This window comes from Temnothorax nylanderi, unplaced genomic scaffold (genome assembly GCF_030848795.1).
Source record: "Temnothorax nylanderi isolate EJ_2023f unplaced genomic scaffold, tnyl_v1.0 TNYL_tig0039_pilon, whole genome shotgun sequence".
Classification (NCBI taxonomy): Eukaryota; Metazoa; Arthropoda; class Insecta; order Hymenoptera; family Formicidae; genus Temnothorax; species Temnothorax nylanderi.
The window spans coordinates 1,417,734-1,439,470 of NW_027249101.1; the positions used below are offsets into that span (position 1 = coordinate 1,417,734).

The 21,737-nt window shown below is 34.3% G+C and overlaps 1 protein-coding gene and 1 long non-coding RNA gene across 3 annotated transcripts; one reads left to right on the forward strand and one right to left on the reverse strand.

The window, feature by feature from the left end:
- Positions 1–13,389: 13,389 nt before the first annotated feature.
- LOC139771342 (uncharacterized) lies at positions 13,390–15,842 on the reverse strand. The gene is made up of 11 exons (XM_071704044.1): positions 15,774–15,842; positions 15,609–15,700; positions 15,416–15,538; positions 14,863–15,229; positions 14,632–14,723; positions 14,478–14,552; positions 14,246–14,365; positions 14,093–14,170; positions 13,928–13,993; positions 13,571–13,781; positions 13,390–13,475 (listed from the first exon to the last, which is right to left on the reverse strand). The coding sequence occupies exons 2-11, from the start codon at positions 15,633–15,635 to the stop codon at positions 13,390–13,392; spliced, it is 1,245 nt and encodes a 414-aa protein (XP_071560145.1). The 5' UTR covers positions 15,636–15,700; positions 15,774–15,842.
- A 2,045-nt stretch (positions 15,843–17,887) lies between these two features.
- On the forward strand, positions 17,888–19,426 carry LOC139771460 (uncharacterized). Of its 2 annotated transcripts, none has more exons than XR_011717906.1 (3): positions 17,888–17,919; positions 18,438–18,755; positions 18,994–19,426. It is a non-coding gene; the product is annotated as an uncharacterized lncRNA (long non-coding RNA). The 2 variants fall into 2 exon arrangements; XR_011717907.1 differs by having other exon boundaries at positions 19,116–19,426.
- Positions 19,427–21,737: the final 2,311 nt, after the last annotated feature.

The window sequence follows — 21,737 nt, forward strand, 5'->3', positions numbered from 1 at the left end:
GCAATTTACATGCCTATATATGCCAATAATGCATGCGCAATGAAGATTCGCAATTGATCTTTGTTCGACTAGGAGTGAATTCTCGAAGGCCTCGGGATTCGCCGACATAGCCGCTCGAATCGCGCAGTGTCAAGTTCAGTGCGCGCAGTTTCGTATTACAAAACCAATCGTCGAGTTTCGACAGATTTGCGTCGCGTAATATTTACGTTCTTATCGTGCTGAATTGCGAAAGTCTTCCGCGATATACGCGTCTGTACAGTGGCGGGTCGCAAGACTGACCTAGACGAATTAGCACAGACGATTATAATCGCTACGCATCGCAATATTATACTTTATCAATATCTAAGTAGTTCAATCCGTCACTACGAAATTGCGCTAGTCATCGGATAGTCAGTTAAATCTTCCTTCAACATCGTTTTAACTCGTACAAAGTACATACGTCATTATAACAAAAAAATTAGTAAGAGGATGTTCAAAAACATCCTAATATGCATTTTTATGAAAAAGAATGAAATTTCAGAAACGATTTAATAGAAGATTGTTGATATTTCGGATATCTGTGAGAAATTATTAATTAAATAAATAATAGTTCATCTTATCTTACCTCGTATTTGAAAAATATTCATAAATTGCAAGATTGTTTGTAATATTAATTTAAATAATGACTGCTGAGGGCGAGATTTTACATCATTCGTTAGCTCGTGGATAAAGACTCGACATGTATAACGACCGACACTAATAAAACGAGTGTAATCATACGAGAGCTCCGGTAATTTTCGTTAATGCGCGAGATTGGCGATTATTCAGCACACGCAACTCATCTATCCGTATCAATTTTGCCAGCGACGCGATGTATCAAAGAGAAGTGGAGGGAAAATTAGTACGTTTGACAAACTCATTGGATTGAAGATACATTCGGATAGCGACAAAGATGCGGAATATCGTCGCTGGCATTCGTGTCGCGTCGGCGAACTTAATCTAACGTTAGCACGTCTGGAAAGCGCACGAACACGTGGTCCTCGAATTGCAGAAAAGAAATTGGATCGGCATTTCTTCAAGGTATGGGCTAGAAAATGAAAGAGGGCGAATAGAAAGAGAAAAGTGAAAGAAAAGTCGAGATACGACTGAATTATAGGAGCATGAATAAAAGCTCTAAAGGACTGAAGGATGATTCTTTCTTAGCAAACATTTAATTTATATAAAAATCTATGAGGAGATTTATATAAAAAATTATGAAGAGAGACAAAGTTAGAGGATTTATGCTGAATTAAAGTGTAAAATTACCGAATAAAATTGAAGTATAAATAAATATGTTGAATTTTAGTATTATTTTAAATAACTTTCGGACAGAATACAAGAAAACCAATCTTATTTACTTAATTTTTTATATACCTGGATTATAGGTAATATTACAGATCATTACACGATTTGTATCTTGTCGTGACCCATGTACAATAAAATAAGATGACTGTTTTAATTGGCACGCAAAAAAAATTATTAAAAGAAGACATAATAAACTCTATATATTCAACTAGTTCTAAAACCCTATTCAACTATTTAATCAACGAGACAGATTATCGACAATTATAAAGCTCTCTACTTAACTCGCAGGGCTTTACGATCCGCATGCTCCGCATCAGAGAGAGAGAAAGAGAGAGATCAACAGGAAACGTCGGCGTTGGACCACGATCCTCCGAAAAACTCACTAATACCACCTGCTGTTACCTATATTTCTAAACCATGTTTCTAAACGCGCCCAATATAAGTTTTATTTGATAAACTCGAACGAAATATAAAAACAACAAGTAAAAGAATAAGACAATAAACTTGTACATATGTCACATTTCTCAATAGAATAAATAAGAGAATAGACAATTTTTATGGCGATCGTGGCGCAGAGAGATGTGCGTTGCTCTATAATGAAAGAGTTGAAGATCTGAATTCAAATCTAACCAAAAGCCGTCGATTTTTATTCGATCGTCACCTCTCGGAAAGCAATGGCAAACTACTGAGAGTATCTTGTCCATGAAATCTCTATAAGAGCCATTCGAAATCAGCGTTAAACTGTAGGTTCCACACTGCAAATCCAAGTGTTATTTTTACACGTATAAACGTCTAAAAATGACACATTAGACTGAAGCTCTTTTTATATGTTTCATTATGTGTTAAATCACGTCACATAACACATTTTATTAAATTAAAAGTTAATACGTTCAATCATGTTAATTGACGTGATTTAAAACGGCAAGAAATGTGTAAGAAGAGAGCTTTAGCTAAAATAATAGGTACACTTAGATTTGCAGTGCATATATCTGATGCACAGATGCAGAGAGGTCGTAACGCTTGGAATCGAGTAGGCAACACGAAGAAAAATTTTAGTATTTGAGCTTTCATTTAATTAGTAAAAATTACATATATTAAGATAATTAAAATACTTAAAATTAATAATTTCTGTAGAACTTATGTCACTTTCCTCTCTACTCGTCTATCTCTCAGATATTTCAGCATTAATGTGCTTTTATTTCCCGTTATTATTCTGAATTATATTTTTGGCTGAATATCGGGCATACAGAGCCCGAATTTGAAAAGGGGCTACCTCCGAACTTTACATAACAAGTTTATCTTTTAATCATGACATTTCGAAATTTTACCGTGTCTTTCGCATATATTCCTCATACGGCATTACTTTGCCTCTTTGTTCTAGCTTTTCGCGAATTGTCCGACGTTTCAGTCGACGATGTATTTCTACTAACTCGTTTTCGCGAGCGAAAAAGGAAATGAGAATTATGAATCGATTGTGAATCGCGCGCCGAGCTTTTGTGCTTCTCCGCGAGAGATCAAGCGCCGGATTACTATACATTCGCCGTTTTCGTTTTTTTCCTGCATCTGTCGTAATTCCATTATTCCAGAATTGCTACAATCCGCGACCGGAATGTATAATTTTTCGTTCGCGCACTATGGAAAATTCTCGGGCTTTTCCAGCGTTATATTATTCTCTCGCGAATACTGTCCGCGATATTCACGAATAACAACCGCTCGCAGGTCCTCGTTCTCAATAGTGCGGAGAACGAGCGTTTGCACGCGGTAAATTATATTTATTGTATATCCATAGAGTGTATATATTTCCGTAGCATATTTATTTTTATATAGTCTTTGAATTTTCATCAAACAGTTTTTATTACAAATTAAACGGTAAAAACCGAGTGATGCGGTACATTACTTCAAAATGTTACATGAAAGTGAAGTATTATTTAATATTGGTCTATACATTCATCAAAATAAAGTTGGCTGCGCGAAAGGCTTGAAGAGAAAATAACGCTACCGCGCGCGCGACGCGTCGGGCATACGCCATTTGTTTGTTAACGTTGAAATACCGTGCTAAAAGTTTTTGCGAGCATAAATCCATGTTAGTTTTTACTTTCATCAGTTTTGTGTACACTGTACATGGATGCATAACGGTACCCGAGACTTAAATAGTCGGCGAGGGAGTGACGAATGCGAATGCTTTTAATGCGGACTTTGATCGATGACTTCTTGTCGATTTTCATGGAGAACGGATAAGCATGAGTTGACCTCGTTCCGGGCTACGTTTTCCGATAGGAAAATAAAGGAACTTTCTCGCTGCAATTTCGTGCCTGGAATTATAAAGAGCGCCTCTCTGACTGTCGCCGAACTCTGTTATAAACGGCTTTTACGATAATGACGCGACGATATCGTGAAAAATATTTTAATGCGTTACGTTCTCTTCTATCGATAATATATATTACATAATAAAAAATATATACATCAACATATATAATGGTAATAATAATTAATAATGATACTATATAATGCGGTAATATATGTATATAGTCAATATTGGTCAAGGATTTCGATTTTAATTCTAAACTATCTGAAAGAATGTAGAGTTAAAAAGAAAAGAATATTTTTCAACAAGATGATTTATTTTCCGTTACATCATTTTCTCGTTTACACGATATAAACTTACATTGCGGTTCACGAGTCGATGTTACATCTTGAGGGTCGATTCTATATTAGTTTTTCTCTCGCGACTTTTCCGACGATCTTCTGCCGCAACATGCGACTTTCCCTTCGTCGTAGTCACAGGATAATAATTTTTTCCGACCAACGGTGAACAGGACAGTGATGACGAGAGCGGGAGTCGTGGGTGTCCCCCGAGAAATTACTTGATTTCCTCGAGAGAACTCGCCCAAGAGTTCGCCCTTTCCAGCCATTTTTTCTTGCATTCGATCCTCCTCGCTCGCCGTTTTTTCTCCTTCCTCTCCTTCTCTTTCTCTCACCTTTTCTAGTGGAAAAAGTGTTCTCCAGCCCTCCGCTGCCGCGAGATTTACGGCTCTTGCGTGGCTCTTCGAGAATACGGGCATCACCGCATTCGCCTTGCGAAAACAAAGGTGGCAGGGACGCACGCAAAAATTTGGGAACATCGGGCGAAATCATAATATTACATATGCAAAGTCACAATCTCAAAATGTTTAAAAAACAAGGAGTAAATTAAAAACTGTATTGTTCGAAAGGATATAATCCTGAAATCTGATAATCGGAATGATATCCTGAAATCGAAAATAATTTGGTCAGTTTCTAGATCTTTTCGAGATCCTATGAATATTATTTTTATTTTCCAAATGTCTCGAAATGTATTTTTTCTTGTTTTTCTACTAAATCTCATGCAGGACGATCAGAACTTTAATCTGTACTAATTTATTAATCGCAACGTAATAATTACTCCATAAAGTTTTGTTCGAAGTTTATGTCTTCGTCACATTCCGTTTGCGAAATGTCAAGGTGTACATTTGTCAAATAATATATAGGGACAGTCCGGATATATCCTTGTATGCGCCCCTGAAAGGCGCAGAGGCAGACCTGTTCGCTTCAGCGTCGTATCTTTTCTTCAGCGTGCTCGCGTCTACGTCCTAACGAAGAAGAATGGGATGCACGCTTTTCTGTTTCCGATCGCGAATGGCAGAAGCATCGCGCCATATCCCTTTCGAATAGTAAAAAGACAATAATACATTCGCAAAAAAACTCATTTATTGACCAAGAACAATTAGATATTAGCTTTCCATACGGTACAAATTTACAAAATAAGAATTTGTTTCGTTTAGCTATTTGTACTAGTTCGTTTTATTATTAGTTTTCTTAACACAGTACGAATAAAATTCTCTGTTACCAAGAATATAAAAAATTATAATAATTTATTGTTAAACAATTTACAATGTGATTCCATCAGAGATGTACAATAAATTCTTTTATCATTTTTGCTATCACGATTTAATTATTTTAGAAGAAAGACAAAGTTAGAGATATTTAAGCTGTCACATAAGCGAAGACTTCAATTTGCAACGTATAAAGGGATACCTACTTAACAGCATGACCATTCAACCGCACTGATTAACGAAGCGTAGGGAAAGTTAAATGATCTGCGAGATCTCGAAATCGAGGAGAAAGAGAGAAAGTGAGAGAAAGACGATCTCAACTGCCTGTATACTTCCTTCCGCCGCGCCGTAAGGAAATGCTGACCAGAGGCCCGATTGTTGCATCAGCCGGCATCAGCATACATTCCCGTTGGGCCCAATTATCCCTTCTCCACCCGCGACCACTCTTTTCGTTTCTCCTCCTCGTGACTGTAATCGGCCTTCCTCTCAAACTCGACGACGACGACGACGACGACTCGTTATACTTACACACTTCCAACCCTGAATTCTTTCGCGTGTCTGGCCTTTCCATCGCGAGAGCCCGCGCCAGACTTGCATCAGCCGATCTCGGACATGCATCTGACTCGTCTTTCTCATGTGCATGCGAGCGCACGCGGTCACCTGCAGCCGGCTAACGGTCGCGAAATTTTTCTTATTCTCTCGGCGGATCTCTCGCTCTCTCTTTCTTTCTCCCTTTCTTGTTCGAGATCAATTTTTCTTCGCTGAGCATCTCCGGTTTTACATATACATATATGTACATACTTGAACGACACGCGAATCCGCTCTGTATATCTTGGTATTTGGCAACGACCCGATGTCAGTTTGTAAAGTTCACTCAGGAGAATGATAAGAAAAATTCAGAGATAATAGTAAAAAAAGAAAAATTGCCAAAAAAAATATAGGAAGAAAATATTATTTTATTTCTTTTTTAATTACATTACGCCATGTTTTTATGAATTTTATAATTAATATCATTGTAATGAGTTTTTAATCAATGACCATGAGAAAGAAGCAATTGTGAGTCATAATATTAGCAATTTTTGATAAACGATTCTCTAACGCTATCGTTACACAACTCAAATAATGTCAAAACTGAATTTGTTTTATTCAAATTATTTTGTAGATTTAATTATTCTTGTAGTTGTCCGAAGCATTTCTGTCTGAAGATTATCTGCAATTTGCTGTTGTCGCTTTTGCGGCGGTGCCATTTAACTCTCCATGCAGAATAACAAGCTGAGATTGGAAAAAGCGCGCGTATTAGTACGTACATTAATCCACGAAATTCAGGTTCCCAACGTGTGAACGCGAGCGGCTGCGATTTCCTTGATGCCAGCTGTGTCGACTACTCGCCGACTACTCGTAGCAAGTACTAGTAAGCAAGTGCTATCTCGACGAAAGGTAGAGACGTCACGCATATCTCGCTCCTATTCTCGTTTGCGAACGAAATTCCTCTAATTGCGACGTTGATGGGAATACCGAGCAAGCTGGGCGATGTTTTTCCATTAAATGGGATTATGAAGGAAACGACGACAATCTGTCGTTTAGTAAAAGCTGCGAGCGTGATGTAAGATGAAGACATTCAATCCTGGCTTCCAATTTTAATGTTAAATTATTTATTATGGTTTCACGGGAGGTGTTAACGGGAGCAGTTAACATTTTATGCTGCACGTTTAAATATAGGATTTGATAATGAAATAACCAATATTAATGATGATGAGAAATGGTGGTTGGATATAAGAAAAAGTCGAAGTTATACAACAGAGAAGATAAAGTTCTACGATTATACCAAAAGCATGACATAGATTTTTGTGCGTGAAGCATAATCTATAGTCGCTGTAGCGTTATTGTAAAATTCAACATTACCGCAAATTAACTTTTACCGCAAGGCAACCGATGGCCGAGTTGTCTTCCTTGATTGGAAGTTCTAAAAACTCAAAGAAAATGTCAAAGAGTCTTTTTTCCAGAAGCGTGGAAATCTCTTGAAGAGTCGCCGACTAGCTTCACTAGGATCAAAGCCAGTCGAAATCATCGGACGGGTCCAGAGAAGAAAGAAAAAGCTTTCGAAATATAGAGAGGAAAGGCAGACGGCAGGTGAAGGCAAGGAAGATGCGGGAAAGTGGCGCCGAAGAAGGAAGGTTCTCGTAAAACGAGAAATATGATCGTCGATCGGGTTGGAAAAGGAGAGGCGCCTGCAGCAGCGGTACTGTCTGACAAGCAAGAGAGAAAGAAAATGAGAGAATGAGAATAAAAGGAGATAATGAAAGACGCTGAGAGGATCCGTCACGACGAACGTGAATCCTTCTCGGTCTTCCCAGATCTAACAATTAGAGACGAGCAACTTAGCGCGAATATATTATCTACGTTTGCATATATTCTCTCGAATATTTATTATTCTGGTGCACGTTCTTTTGTTCGATAATAAAATGATGAAATAATTTCTTTTTCATTTTTTGTGAAAGAAGATATGATAGACTACACATAAGAACTTGTTATTTTAACTCGAATTAATTATTTCAAAGAATGGGCTTTGTAACGGGAGATTGAAATGGAAGATTTTGATGTCTCTTTTTTAAGAAAATTTAGTTTTTCCTTTCTTTAACGCGATCAAAATAAAATGAGTTTAAAGGAATATATTATACTTCTTTAAAAATAATAAATTTTATTACATCTCTCTATTACATTTTATAACATCTCTAATATTTTCTAGTAATTTCTAAACGCTAAATAAGACTAAATTATTTTATTATTTATACATTTTTTTATTGTTATCTTGTTTTATACAAATCGTTTTTAATTATTTTTTATTGTTACTTTATTGTTATTAATTTAGTATTTGAAAATTTGTAATTCTAAATATAGAATAACAATGTATTTGGTCGATAGCAGCTCGAACCAAATAGTCGGTCTCCTGTTTCAAGGTGTCTGCCTTTGAAGGTACGCGAAGTTTACACATACAAAACGAGAACATGCTGCTTGCGTGTGCGAGGCTGATGCAAGCTCTCTCGAGACTTTCGTCTCGCGTTCCTCGTCCTCCCTCTATTACGTGAAGTCTTCACTTAGCTGCCGACACCTTCTTAGGTTACGATCCGCGTTACCATTGCATACAAGGGTCAAAGTTCTTTACCTTCAGTGACCTAGGATTTAGGACGTGCGACATTGTCAGTTCTTTATCATTCAATAGTTTGATGCGTTGCATTTTCTTAAAGTAAAATCCATACTTCCGGATATACGTCGTACAATTTTGTGGGCAGTCTACCATCATAGAAGTGCAAAAAAAAAAAGAAAAGATATAGAAAATTGTTACAAAGAGATTAAAAGATTAAATGTTATCTTAATTGGATAGAAAATAAATGTCAATCGGTTTGATAAAGCATTAAAGAGCAGTTGTGGAAATTTTTATATATGAGCGAAGATACCTGAGATCAATAGTTTATAAATTTGTCAAAAGAGATGTTGCACATTTTTACGAGCTGAAAGATATTTAATAGCACAATGGAAATATTTTACATTAAAAATTTTGTTTTATTGAGATATGATTCTTTAAATTAAGAAATCACTGGAACTTTGTAAATCCTTAAATTTTCTTTTATCAAGTATATATATTCTTGTAATTCTCCAAATATTGCATGTTTCAACCAATATGCGTAATTACTAATGACTATTGCGGTTACGCCGCGAACACAACGTATTAATATGTTCCATGGAATCGTACAGTTTACAACAATCACGAAATAGCTCAAATATCCAACGCGATAATAGTGAAATTCTGAAGCACTCATCTAGCATGATAGCAAACCGACATACTCCGCTTACATTGTCTTAACGAAGCCGGGTATCGTCCAGCAACGATGGAGCTTACTGCATATTTCACGCATTTATTAAAAAAGAATAGAATTAGAAGAAGCCAGTATGATTTCGATGTAATAGAAATAGATGCTACTATAGTCAGGATACAATTTTCTCGACTTTACCAAATGTTCGAACTCCGCTCTTCTAAGGTATTTAACGTTAAAAATTTTAAGATAGTGAAGAAAGAGGGTAATTTTTGTTGCGAAAAAAATTAATTACAAATTTCTTAAAGAATCCGTAAATGAAGTCATGAAGTTGGGAACGTCGTGAAAAATTTATCGTCTAGGCGAAATTTGTCGGTATCTACGTACTGCGGATACTTCTCGAGAAGAAGAGAAAAATGGCAAAGTTGATGGCAAAGATCGTGTCGTAAGGTCGTACAGTCTCCGGTGAAGCTAGGAATAGCTGGCATAGTTCGCATACGCGGCGATACCCAAGAGTCCGAGTTATTCAGAGGATGACGATAACGCGTCATCTCCCTTTGCCGGATTTTCCCGCCTTCACTCCCCCAATCTAGATTACTTCGACGAGTAGAGAATTGGATTTCATCTCACCTGTAGGAGTCGCGAAAGAGGATCCATTTCTTCGCTCGCGCGCGCTCGTCAAAGGCGAGGAATCGGATGGAATTCATTTGCGATAGCCTGGAATCCGTTTCGCGGCCAATACTCGTCCGGTTTTCAATCGCACGACTTTCGCTTAGTGGAAGGAACGAAAATCGGACTAAACGAGTTAAACGGTAATAAGAGTATGATTGTAATCGTGATACTGTACGAGTGTACGTGATTGTCCTCGAACATTTAACAAATTCTCGAGAAATACTCTACTTCGCTAAACTCTCATTCGCATAACATTTAGATGCGTGGTATTTAAACAAGTACAATTTTACATCTTTTATTTATCATTTACACGTTACAAACAAGATATATATAGTTTAAGTCCTTTCAAATTATTTTATAAATAGTATATGCGTGATATATAATGCGAATATTTCTTTAATCGAATATCTTTTAACTTTTTTCGAGCACTATTAGACTTTTGGGACATGATTTGTTAAGATTACAAATATAATATATATTTAACGCAACTTTTAACAGTTACGTTAATAATGTTTTGAATGAAAATTTATAGAGAGAGATTCATATATAACTGTCCAAACTCAAGTTATATATTTATATTTATATTATATCATAGAAATTTGAGATTACTATTATACTATTACGTTATTGTCGAGAATAAATCGAACAGTTGATATATCATCGATCGCCGTCCTTCGACTTCGCGCTACACCGCTTTATATTTGATAGAGAGTGAGATAGAGAGTGATTTACTACGGTTTCTTACGCAATGACGATGCTCAATTTACGCTAACGGAATTACTCCCGCGAGATAATATCCAACACTGCGTTGGTCTCATAATCGAGAGCCTCTTGATTAGTATAATTTGTTTCGAAAAAAGCGATTACGAGTGAATTTAATTAGCTTTGCAACGTGCAATTGTGCATTTTCTTTTTTTTTTTTTTACTATAGTCGCAACAAAAACCGGGATAACGCCCAAGCCGATACGTTTACTGTGCGAAATCGAAGTTTATTAAAATACTGTGCCCTCCAATAAACGTGAGTCACGCTTTCTGCTGATTGTATACTTTACTTTTTTTTTTAAATGCATTTTTACTCGCAGCTGTTATTACTCGAACGGCTGCACCTAACATCTCGCATCAATGTTGCAACTTTCTTCCAGCGTAATGAGTGAAAATAAGTCTGCAGATTTTCAAAGGTTTCATCGACAACATGTTATAATCTTTTTGCGAATATACTGAAATAGTAACATATTAATAATAATAATCAGTTAAAATACACATCTATTTAATAATGGTAGGTTTTGAACAATCCTGCACATATATCTGCATGATAATATCGCGGATCCGTTATCGAGCGTATATATACGCATCCTCTATAATAGATCAATATCTTGGAACTGGAGCGGCCAATGCTATTCTGTGAGTAGAAGGTAGAATGATAAATGAAGCGTTCGAGATCAGAGTAGGTTGAGTCCATAATTCGTGAGATCCCCTTTCGGTGCTGTCATTTTGGATACTATACACACACGTCATATTTTCACTTTAGATAACCTTCTATATTTAGGATAAATCTTATAAATTTAATATAGTACTATACAACGATTTTAATCCAGCATGGTTCTAAATTAGCTGCTGACACGAGACATTTTATGAGACGTATATCAAAGTTCAGATCTCCAATATCGGATATATATATACAGGGGTGACCATTTTAATCCATCCAGTCGAACATCTCGAAAACCAAGCCCGGGAGAGAAAAATGTTTTAGACAAAAGTTGTTTGGTTCGAAGGGGGACATAAGATGGTGTCATTGGTTTGACCTTGGACGGTCGTTTAAAGCTCACGTGAACGACACCTTTAATTTCTTAAATGGAAACCCCTATTTTTCAATGCATATTCTTGTAGCTAATCTCGAGGGCTTTTCAAAACACTATAATAAAGTATTTTTTCGTTAAGAACTTTTGGAATTATGAGGCTTGAAAGTTCTAGTATTTTGACATAAAATACAAAATATCTTGTAAAACATTAAGTTTTCGGTAATGTTACCTTAATACTTTTATGCACAGAATAATGAGACGAATCCTTTAAGACGATTCCTTTAAGAAAAAATATGTAATTTGCAACACGCATCTGGATACTTTGGTATGAAAAAAAGACATAGTTGCTTTTAAGAAAAAGTATGCAGATGCGTGTTGCAAATTACATATTTTTTCTTAAAGGAACTATGCCTTTTTTTCATACCAATTGATTCGTCTCATTATTCTGTGCATAAAAGTATTAAGGTAACATTACCGAAAACTTAATGTTTTACAAGATATTTTGTATTTTATCCCTGGTGGAAATCTTCTCATGGGTAGGCAAAAAAGGGAAGATACTCATGGGGAGAATTGGGACTTCTACCCATGAGTATCTGCCTATGGGAATCTACCTAAGGGAATCTACCTATGGGAATCTACCTATAGGAATCTACCTATAGGAATCTACCTATGGGAATCTACCCATAGGAATCTACCTATGAGAATCTACCCATAGGAATCTACCTATGGGAATCTACCCATAGGAATCTATTTATAGAAATTTATTCATACATATACCTAGAGCACAAAAAATACTGGAGACAAGTTAGATAAACAAAATATCAACAAAATATTTATAAAATTTATATATTTATATAAATCAGAATCATGTACAAGTTATTTCGCGTCAGGCGGATCGCACATGTGCTTTTTTTTCGCGGCTGTTTGTCGATTAGTGAACGTTGTCGGCGTAAACGTACGGACCTCGGCGGAGTAAATAGACGGTGGAAGATAAATAATCGCGGCGGCGAGGCGAAGTTAAATTGCATAAGAGCGTGATTAGCCTCGATTCCAGGTTATGATACGTCTTATAAGACATGCTTCTCTAATGAATCCCGCAGACTTCATGATAACCGAATATAAAAAAAAAAAGAAAGTCCTCTGCGATATATATATACCCGTTATTACAAATAAAATAGGAATGTAAAAAATTCACGCGTATACAATTACATCGATCAAATTTAGCCGAATGTGCGCGTTATGCAGAATAAGTAATAGAGTAAATTATAATCGATATGGGTCGAAAGAGGGGGCGATCGCGGCAGAGTTGTTATAATTAACGTATAATTGCGTCTAGACTAAGCGGATATAAAAACTGTATTTTCGCCGTGATTGCAAAAGCGATTTCTGCATTGTAACCCGACTTTGCCTCACCTTCGGGAAGACGAGAGATTGGACAGCTTCTGTCTGCTGGTAAAAGAAAAAAAAATGCGATAAATTATGCCGCCCCCCTCCTTCTATTTCTTCGAGATGACTCGGCGATAAAATAAACGTTCTAAGCATCAATAGCGTCAAAATGAGAATAAAATAAATCGGATATATTTATATACCGGTCTATTTTACCGGAATTGATTGGGATTTGAAAGGAGAGAGAAGATTAACGGCGAATATATCGTGCAAAAGACGACGATTCTCTTTCAAGAGAGTCTCGTCGACGACTATCGCGCGTCCACCGCCTCTCATTACGATCTAAATCCTAGTTCGGTCGACTTGCTCTCGACTCTCGGGACTTTTCAGAAGCCGTCCTTTGCGGCAGAGGTCAGTCGTTAACGCGTCTTATGGGCGTCTTAGGGATGATAGGTCATGTATATTATTTAATCTTCTTCATCGGATGATGTATCCTTTAGCTCAAATGTTTGACGTACAGTTTTAATTTTCGAAGACAATATTTTATTAATATTGTTTTAAACGCTTTTGTAAATCCGCCGGATTTACAGAAGCATTTTTCTGTTCCAAGTAAATTCTTTTTTGTAAAAGATCTGAAAGAAGAAAGAATTTAATAAAACATATGTTTATCAAAATAAATACCTATTTATTAAATAAGTTGATTTTAATTAGTACTGAAAATTAATACCTGACAGATATTTTTTCTTATCTGGCGAGCAAGCCTTTCGTGCCTTAGAGTTTGCTTTATTTGGGCAAGCCTTCCCAGAAGCGCTTCTTTTTGATAATTCTTCTCGGGTCCATAGCACGTCGGCGATTTTTTTTACAAATTTTCCATCTCCTTTCAATCCCAATTCAACTTTATTTATTTGATCAAACTGTGCCTGTGACACAACAGAAACCTATAGAAATAATAAAAATAATAGGCTTACATCATGAAGTCATATACATATACAGCATTAAGGCAGAGATTATATAACACACATGACTTTATATTTTTTGATGACGTGATGTTATTTAGTAAATAGTTTTAAGAAGTTTAACTTACTCCATTTGAAGGGTCAATGTTATAAGCGGGACCTTCCAAAGTATAATTTTTATTTGAGGTAGCACCCTGTAAAGAATAAAAGAATAAAAAATTATCGTTAATTATTTTAAATATTTTAGATAATTTGTAGTACATTTTAAATTCTTTAAATTTATCATAATTCACCTCTAATTGTGGTCGAATTTCAGTTTTGTTTTTGTTATGTAACTCATCCTTCTCGATATCATCAACTACATATGATACCTGCAAAGATTTAAAGTATTATAAATATTTCTTCCAGAAAACAACATTCTTCTTTTAAATAAAGTTATTATTTACATGATCAGAATCTTTCAGTTGACTTTTTGAAGCGCTACTTAGAGAAGTGTCCACTTTCGGTATTTGAGGAATCGGCTGCTCAATGTGCAGCACAGTGACTTTCGAATCAATGTCGTTGATCTGTAAGCAAAAGATTTGAGTTCAATTGTCACAAGTGTCATCCTTCAGGTTATAGTACTATATTTATTTATAAAAATTATTATATTAATGAAAATATTTCTTCACTACATACAACAGACAAATCTTCATTTAAAATTATGCTGCTTTCATCAAAATCATTTTGCCAATCAGGTAATTCGGTCTTAACCTGAAACAATTTAAACAATTATACTTTTACTAATCATAAGAATGTTTATATTGCATAATAAATAATGAGTGAAACTTACTTTTTGATAGTTTGGAATTTTACTAGAACAGGAAAGCTCATTGTCAGACTTATGTGAATTATCATGTTTTTTTAGACAATCTTTGAATTTATCTAAAAACAAAAACAGCTAATCAGTTTTAGACATGAAAAAATTTCATATAACAACAAAAAGAAATTATATATTATCAATAAAATATAGAAGGTACAGAATCAAAATATGAAAATATTATAAAAAAAACAAAATATTTACAGCTATCGTGCTTGGCACTTTTGTGCTTTGACGATTCAGACTTGTGAGAAGACCGATGCGATGAGTGGTGTGACAATTCCTTATCTTGCCATTTAAAATTTAGATCTAATATTTTGAAATATCGATCTTCGAGATCTTTGTATTTCATTTCTAATTCTGTATATTTTTGCTTCCATTCTTTGAGCTCTTCCTGAAAATGCATTATGTGTTCCATATTATTGCTTACAGTCTTTTGCTTCTTAATAATCTTCTCCTCATGCTCATCTTCTGAAGCATTATCCATACAAATCAAATCATCTTCTTTCGAAAGTTCTCGAAAAGAACAAACTGTATTTGAAAGTTTGGCCTCTTTGCTGTCTTTAATCTCCTGTTATGGAAACGCAATAGATAAAAAGAAGCATTTACTTCTATGAGTGTTAAATAAAAAGGTTAACTTAAGCAAAGGAATTAAGTAATCATAAATTATTAACAAAAATTAGAAAATTTTATCAAAAAGAAATTTTGAACAAGACAATTATTCTACTTCTTAAATGACAAAACAAAATGAATGTACCTTATCCCTTAGTTTCCTTTTTTCTAAGTTTTGGTTACATTTATCATCACTTAATCTTTGAAGATTATATTGTCTTGCTTCTTCAATACAGTTGTTCTTTTTGCTCTTGCCTGTCATTTTCTTCTAGAAAAACATTATTATTTCAAAAAATCAATACAAAGATTTGAAAAAAATACAATTTTCTTCATCTTACTTTGTTTTCTTTACACTCTGTTTTCATTGTAGGTTGAACAGGTCTTCGCCCTTTCGGTTTTTCGCACAAAGCAGTGAGGTCACTAAGAGATTCTAAAATAGAAATGTATTACAAACAGCATTTTGTATTGTACAAAAAAGTCTTAAAGAATTTAGTATAACTCACCTGCATAGTGCAGTAGTTTGGCTTTATAATATCCAGTGAGAGGCACTTTCTTTTTACCACACACAATTTTTTCTATGTCTAATATTGTCCCTGTTCTTTCAATACTGTTTTTGGGGTCTCTTCTTGATTTACACTCCAAAACACTTTGTACTCTGATCTTGTAACACAAGATTGTAATTCACTCAGCACTACTTCATAGTCTTTAAAAAAAGATAGCGGAACATCAGCTTTTTGCTTATCTAATTCGTATTCCACACGGGCCCACATCGTTTCTTCTACGTTCATGTTTTATTTTAAGCACACTTATAAGACAAAGAACAGAAGAAAATGATTATTTTTGGCTAAAAAATATTTTTATACAAAATTTTCGCATATATTAAACTAATTAGACTTCAAATTATATGCAAATTATATATTTGTTATTTTTTTGCATATTTTAAGAACATTATTTATGTGAACAAATTATGTTTTCAATTAATTAACATTTTAATTACTTGAAAATATTATAATTTTTACATTATCAATGTTTTCGTAGAATGTGCAAGAAATAACGAATAAACAATTTTTGTATATAATCCAAAGTTGATTAATAATTAATAATAAATTAACTAATACATTAAGCTGTAGAAATAAATATTACTTGCTGAAGACTAGAAAGAGGTTAGTTAAACACATATGATGTTTGTACTCGTTATAATGTATTATATTATAATTTTACCATAAAATGCAAGTTTAATATATGCGAATATTTTTAATAAATATAAAATAATAGACTGCTGTTTGTGAACAAAAAATCAACATTATGATGAAGATATAATAATATTAACTGTGTACTATTATTATTATAATAATATTAACTGCTGTGTAATATTAACTGTGTACTGTGTTGCAATTTTCACAAACAGCAGTATATTTTTCAGCTGAATATCTTACCAAGTACTTGAATTATTTGTGCACTGTCCCTCTAATATTCTAACCTCAATAGCTGCTTATCGTGCGCTTTGTCTGGCTCGGTTCAAAAGTCGATTGAAAGTAATGGCGATAGAAGTAAAACAACGGTCGGAATCCTTATAATAATGGAAAGTATGGCGCTCATTTCGCGCCTTCTGTGGCTGCGCTGTTCAGCGAGAAGTCGTGCAGACCGTGAAGGAAAACTCGTCCGTTTCGCGCCGATCTCCACCATAAAACGGACTCTGAGGCCTCTGAGCGTATAGTAACGCGTCACGCTCTCCCCACTCTGCCCGTCTATGCGCAGATTTCTCGCAGAATATATACTACAATAGAGCACGTGATTTTCATGTGGAACGTGTATATGTAACATTCATGTGTATCAACAACATTTGTCTATTGAAATTAGCTCGACTGCAATCTTTCTAGTTTATTAAACAAACTTATAAAGTGACATATGTATATAAATATTATGTATAAAAATATTAAAAATATCATTAAATATTAAAGACTGAATGTTAAAAAGATCACTGACAGCATGCTAACCTCAAATAATTAATCTGTGTCTTAAATTTGTTAATTGCATGAAACCGCAGCCTGCGATCATATAACGAGCATATTAATTTTTTATGCCAAGTGAGATCTGCAAGTATCATGCCACAAGAAATAGCAAAGCATCTAGACGTCAGTATCGTTTATGGTTAAAAGATCCTATCCCCAAGCCACCAAAATCTACAGCCTGTAGGTACAACTACAGGAAAATAAAAGTGACCAGGTGCAATTTACAGCTGCTTTAAAGAATAATAATTTATATGGAGAATGTTCAACAACGGTTGCAACAGTAAGTCTATATTCATTGCATAAATCTGTTCCTTGATTTCATCATATAGTGTAAGGGCCTGCGCACAATAGGACAAATATTAAATATTAAATATTAAATTTATACACGAGAGAAAGAGAAAAAAGATCTTTTCTTTCTTTCTCTCTTGTGTAAAATTTAATATTTAATATTTAATATTTAATATTTGTCCTATTGTGCGCAGGCCCTAAGTTGTGATATATCATAATGTACTAAAATTATTCTGTTTTAGTGTAACTTGGATCCTAACAGCAGTTTTAATACTGTCTGTAGTACAAGTGATGAAATGGACACAGTTTCAACTTTTCATCCTTGTGCAGTGACTCTGTCAGTGATGAGGTACGTATCAATGTTATGTGTTAATGAGATATTTTTAATGAATAGTTCCAGATCTTTGAGTAAATAAAAAGTATTTGTTTAATTAACTTGTGTGACTATACTTTATCTTATCTTATATGTATATATATACAGAGTGTCTAATTTTAATCGATTACCCCTAAAAACTTTTTATTTTTGATTGTACAGCAAAATGGTTCAGACATAAATTGCATGGCTTGAAGGAGGCCATCAGATGGTGGCAATGATTGCTTATATAAATAATAAAAAATAAAAATGTTTTGGGGGTGATTGATTTAACATTGGACATATTCTGTATATAGTTATTTTAATTACTTTATTTATTAATACATAATGAAAATAAATTTATTGTAATATACAATAAAAATTTTTAATTCTTTGAGCAGGTATAACATATTTAAATATTGTTTTTTGTTAAATCTAAAAAACTGCAGACTTGATAAATTGATTTAATTGATATTCACGTTTTTTTTATTCGTTTTTGATTCTTTTTATTTCAGAGTGACTCTAGTGCTACATTTCTGAGCATTGATGATTCAAGTGAACACAGCGAAGGACACAGCAGTGGTGCTTTTGATAATCCAGATAACTTAATTGATAATAAGATGAAATTCATTATTGGAGGACAGAAATTTCTGCATCTTGAAGAAGAAATTTTCTTAAATGCAAGAAGAACCAAGTTCGAGATTATGTTGCTTATTTGGAACTTTTCTTTTCGACACAGCTTAACAGCTACAGCCACAGAGGACTTATGCAAACTTGTAAATTGTTTGCTGAATAATGAATTTATCCCAACTACAAAGTATATGTTTCGGCAGGTATTTGGGAGCATTAACTACTCTTTTCATTTCTATTGTCCCGATTGTAATTGCTATATTAAAGAAATACTAAAAAGTGAAAAGAAAAAAACTAATCTTTTGCAATGTCCTGTTTGTAATAGAAAAAGTAGCACCAAAAATATGAATGACGGTCACTTCTTTGTAACATTGCCTGTCAAACATCAACTTATTTTTTTCTTGAAAACACGAATGAAATTTTGGAACTTATTCAATATAGATGGAATCGGGATAAAGACGACTCTGTCATTAGTGACATTTTTGATGGATTAATGTATAAAGAACTAATTGATAATGGCACGCTTTCAAGCCGTTTTAGTTTGAGCTTATCGTTTTCAACAGATGGAGCGGTTATATTTTCTGGAAGTAAAAATACTTTGTGGCCCATCCATTTTCGCATAAATGAGCTTCCTCCTTCTTGTCGTTTTGATCAAAATAACTCCATGTTGGCAGGTCTTTGGTTCGGTAGAAATGAGCCAGATATGCCACTTTTCCTTTCTGCATTTGTAAAAGAGGCAAAAGTTTTGTATAATGATGGCTTAGACTGGAAAGCACCATCGGGAGAACTGATAAACAGCAAAATTGTATTATTTGCTGGTGTTTTGGACTCTAAGGCAAAACCGATTGTACAAAATATAAAGCAATTCAACGGATACTTTGGTTGTGGTTATTGTTATCATCCTGGAATTGTATTAGAAGATGGAATGCATGCAAAATATCCTATGAATGACGATGTTTATATGATGGATGACTTTAGTCTCTCCTACACAGTAAATGGAATAGATCGTGTTCCAAGGAAGAGAAAGTTTTCCAAGTTATTGATAGAAATGACGAAGAATGTAGAAAAGAAATGGAATTGGCAGAGAGTTTAAGAAGAGAGGGAAAACTACGTCCAGGAGGTGTGAATGATTACAAAGGAATAAAAGGAAAAAATGCTTTTTGGATTCTTAGTTATTTTAATTTGGTTTACGGATTTGCAATTGACTACATGCATGGAGTATTACTTGGTGTTGTCAAGACTATGACTTTTTATGGTTTGAATCACCTGCTAGTCAATCATTTTCTTTAAAAGATAAAGAGGCCATAGTTGACGAAAGACTTCTTAATATATGTCCCCCTTCATCAATATCCAGGCGACCAAGAAGTATTACTGATCGTGTTCATTGGAAAGCGAATGAATGGCGGTCTTGGTTACTATATTACAGTTTACCATGCTTAATTGATATACTTCCTATGCGGTACTTAAAGCATCATTGTTTATTAGTATCAGCATCCTATATTTTGTTGAGTGAAAATATTAGCAATGATGACTTACAGAAGGCAACTTGGTTTCTTGTTGAATATGTTCTCGAATTGATGAAATTGTATGGATCATCACTCATGCATTTTAATACTCATTTGCTTCTGCACATGGGAAAATGGTAAAATTAATGGGACCATGGTGGTGTTACTCTGCATTTTCCTTCGAAACCGGAAACGGTTGCTTGATGAAACTCATAAAAGGAGTAAGAGGAACAGCAAGCCAAATTGCTGAAAAATATTCAATGTGCAGAATACTACCAAACATTATACAGTCATATAATGTCAAAAAAGATGTGCTTTCTTACTGTTCGGATTTGATGTGTTACCGAACTGTAAAAGAAGCTTACAAAGTTAATTCAATCACTGTCTTCGGAGCACACAAGTATGTGCCATTATCAGATGAAGAGCGTCAAGCATTTCGAGATTCCGAGTATGAACCAATAAATACCACATATGAAAGAATGATCAAAGATAGTATCAAGTACCACGCTAATGCTATGCAAGGCAGGGTGCAAAGTCAAACGATTCTGTTGTTAGACTTATTAGCGGAAAATATGCAATTATTAAAAGAATTGTGATGCTGACTGATAAACATACTCATCAAAAATCTGTTTTTATTTTAACTTGTAACTTAAACATTGAGCACAATGACGTAATTGTTGCCCACCAATATGGCGCTAAAGCGTTACATATCAAAGTATGTTCCCCACTTCCGTATGGCGAGTACAAACTATATAATGCTAATGATATACATGCTAAATCCATTTTAATGACTGTAGGCAACCGTACTTATGTTATGATTTTCCTAATCGTTATGAAAAAGATTAAGTGATTGATGAGAATTTGCTTGTATATTAAACTTTTTTCACCTATTAATCTATAATCTATTAACTTATTAATCTATAATTTCTTGTTCTAAGTATATTACTGCACCCTATAATAAATTTATTCGTATATTTACGTATGTATTATATTTTGGTACGTATTATTTTGTATTTCTTTTATATTATTATCTTGTAGTATTATTCAATTATGTTATGCATATATATCAATCATGTTATGCATTATTATTTAACACATTATTTATATTAATGTACAACACATGTATTAATACAAATTTTAATAAAGTGTATGCAAAATATAACTGTAGAAGCTATTATGAATTTATTAATAGGTTTTTTCCTAATTATTTCATTGCTCATATATATATATATATCTCTCTCTCTCTTTCTCTTTCTCACACACACACACACACACCACACACACACACACACACACACACACCACACACACTGTTTGTACACATCTTAATGAAGAGACTCCTAGGCAGTACAAACATTCTTATATATCCAATATATGGGAAAAGGAAAGACGCAAAATTCATAGAGAGATGCTCATGGGAGATACTAAAAGGGAATTGAAAGGGTAGATACTAACGAGACATACGGAAATCAGCGACTAGTGCAGTATGAAGAGATACTCATTTAGAGGGGTATATACCTATCTAAAATGGGGAGTTTTAATAACTACCCATAGGGAGATTTCCACCGGGATGTAAAAATCACTAGAACTTTCAAGCATCATAATTCCAAAAGTCTTAACGATAAAAATACTTTATTATAGGTTTTTGACAAGCCCTCGAGATAGCTACAGAATATGCAT

Excerpts from the sequence above, each read along its gene's own strand:
- LOC139771342 (XM_071704044.1), bottom strand. The coding sequence starts at position 15,635 with ATGAAAACAGAGTGTAAAGAAAACAAA. Across the intron at positions 14,724-14,862 it reads AAGTGCCAAGCACGATAGCT|ATAAATTCAAAGATTGTCTA; the intron begins GTAAATATTTTG and ends TTTTGTTTTTAG. Across the intron at positions 13,476-13,570 it reads TAAGAAAAAATATCTGTCAG|ATCTTTTACAAAAAAGAATT; the intron begins GTATTAATTTTC and ends TTCTTCTTTCAG.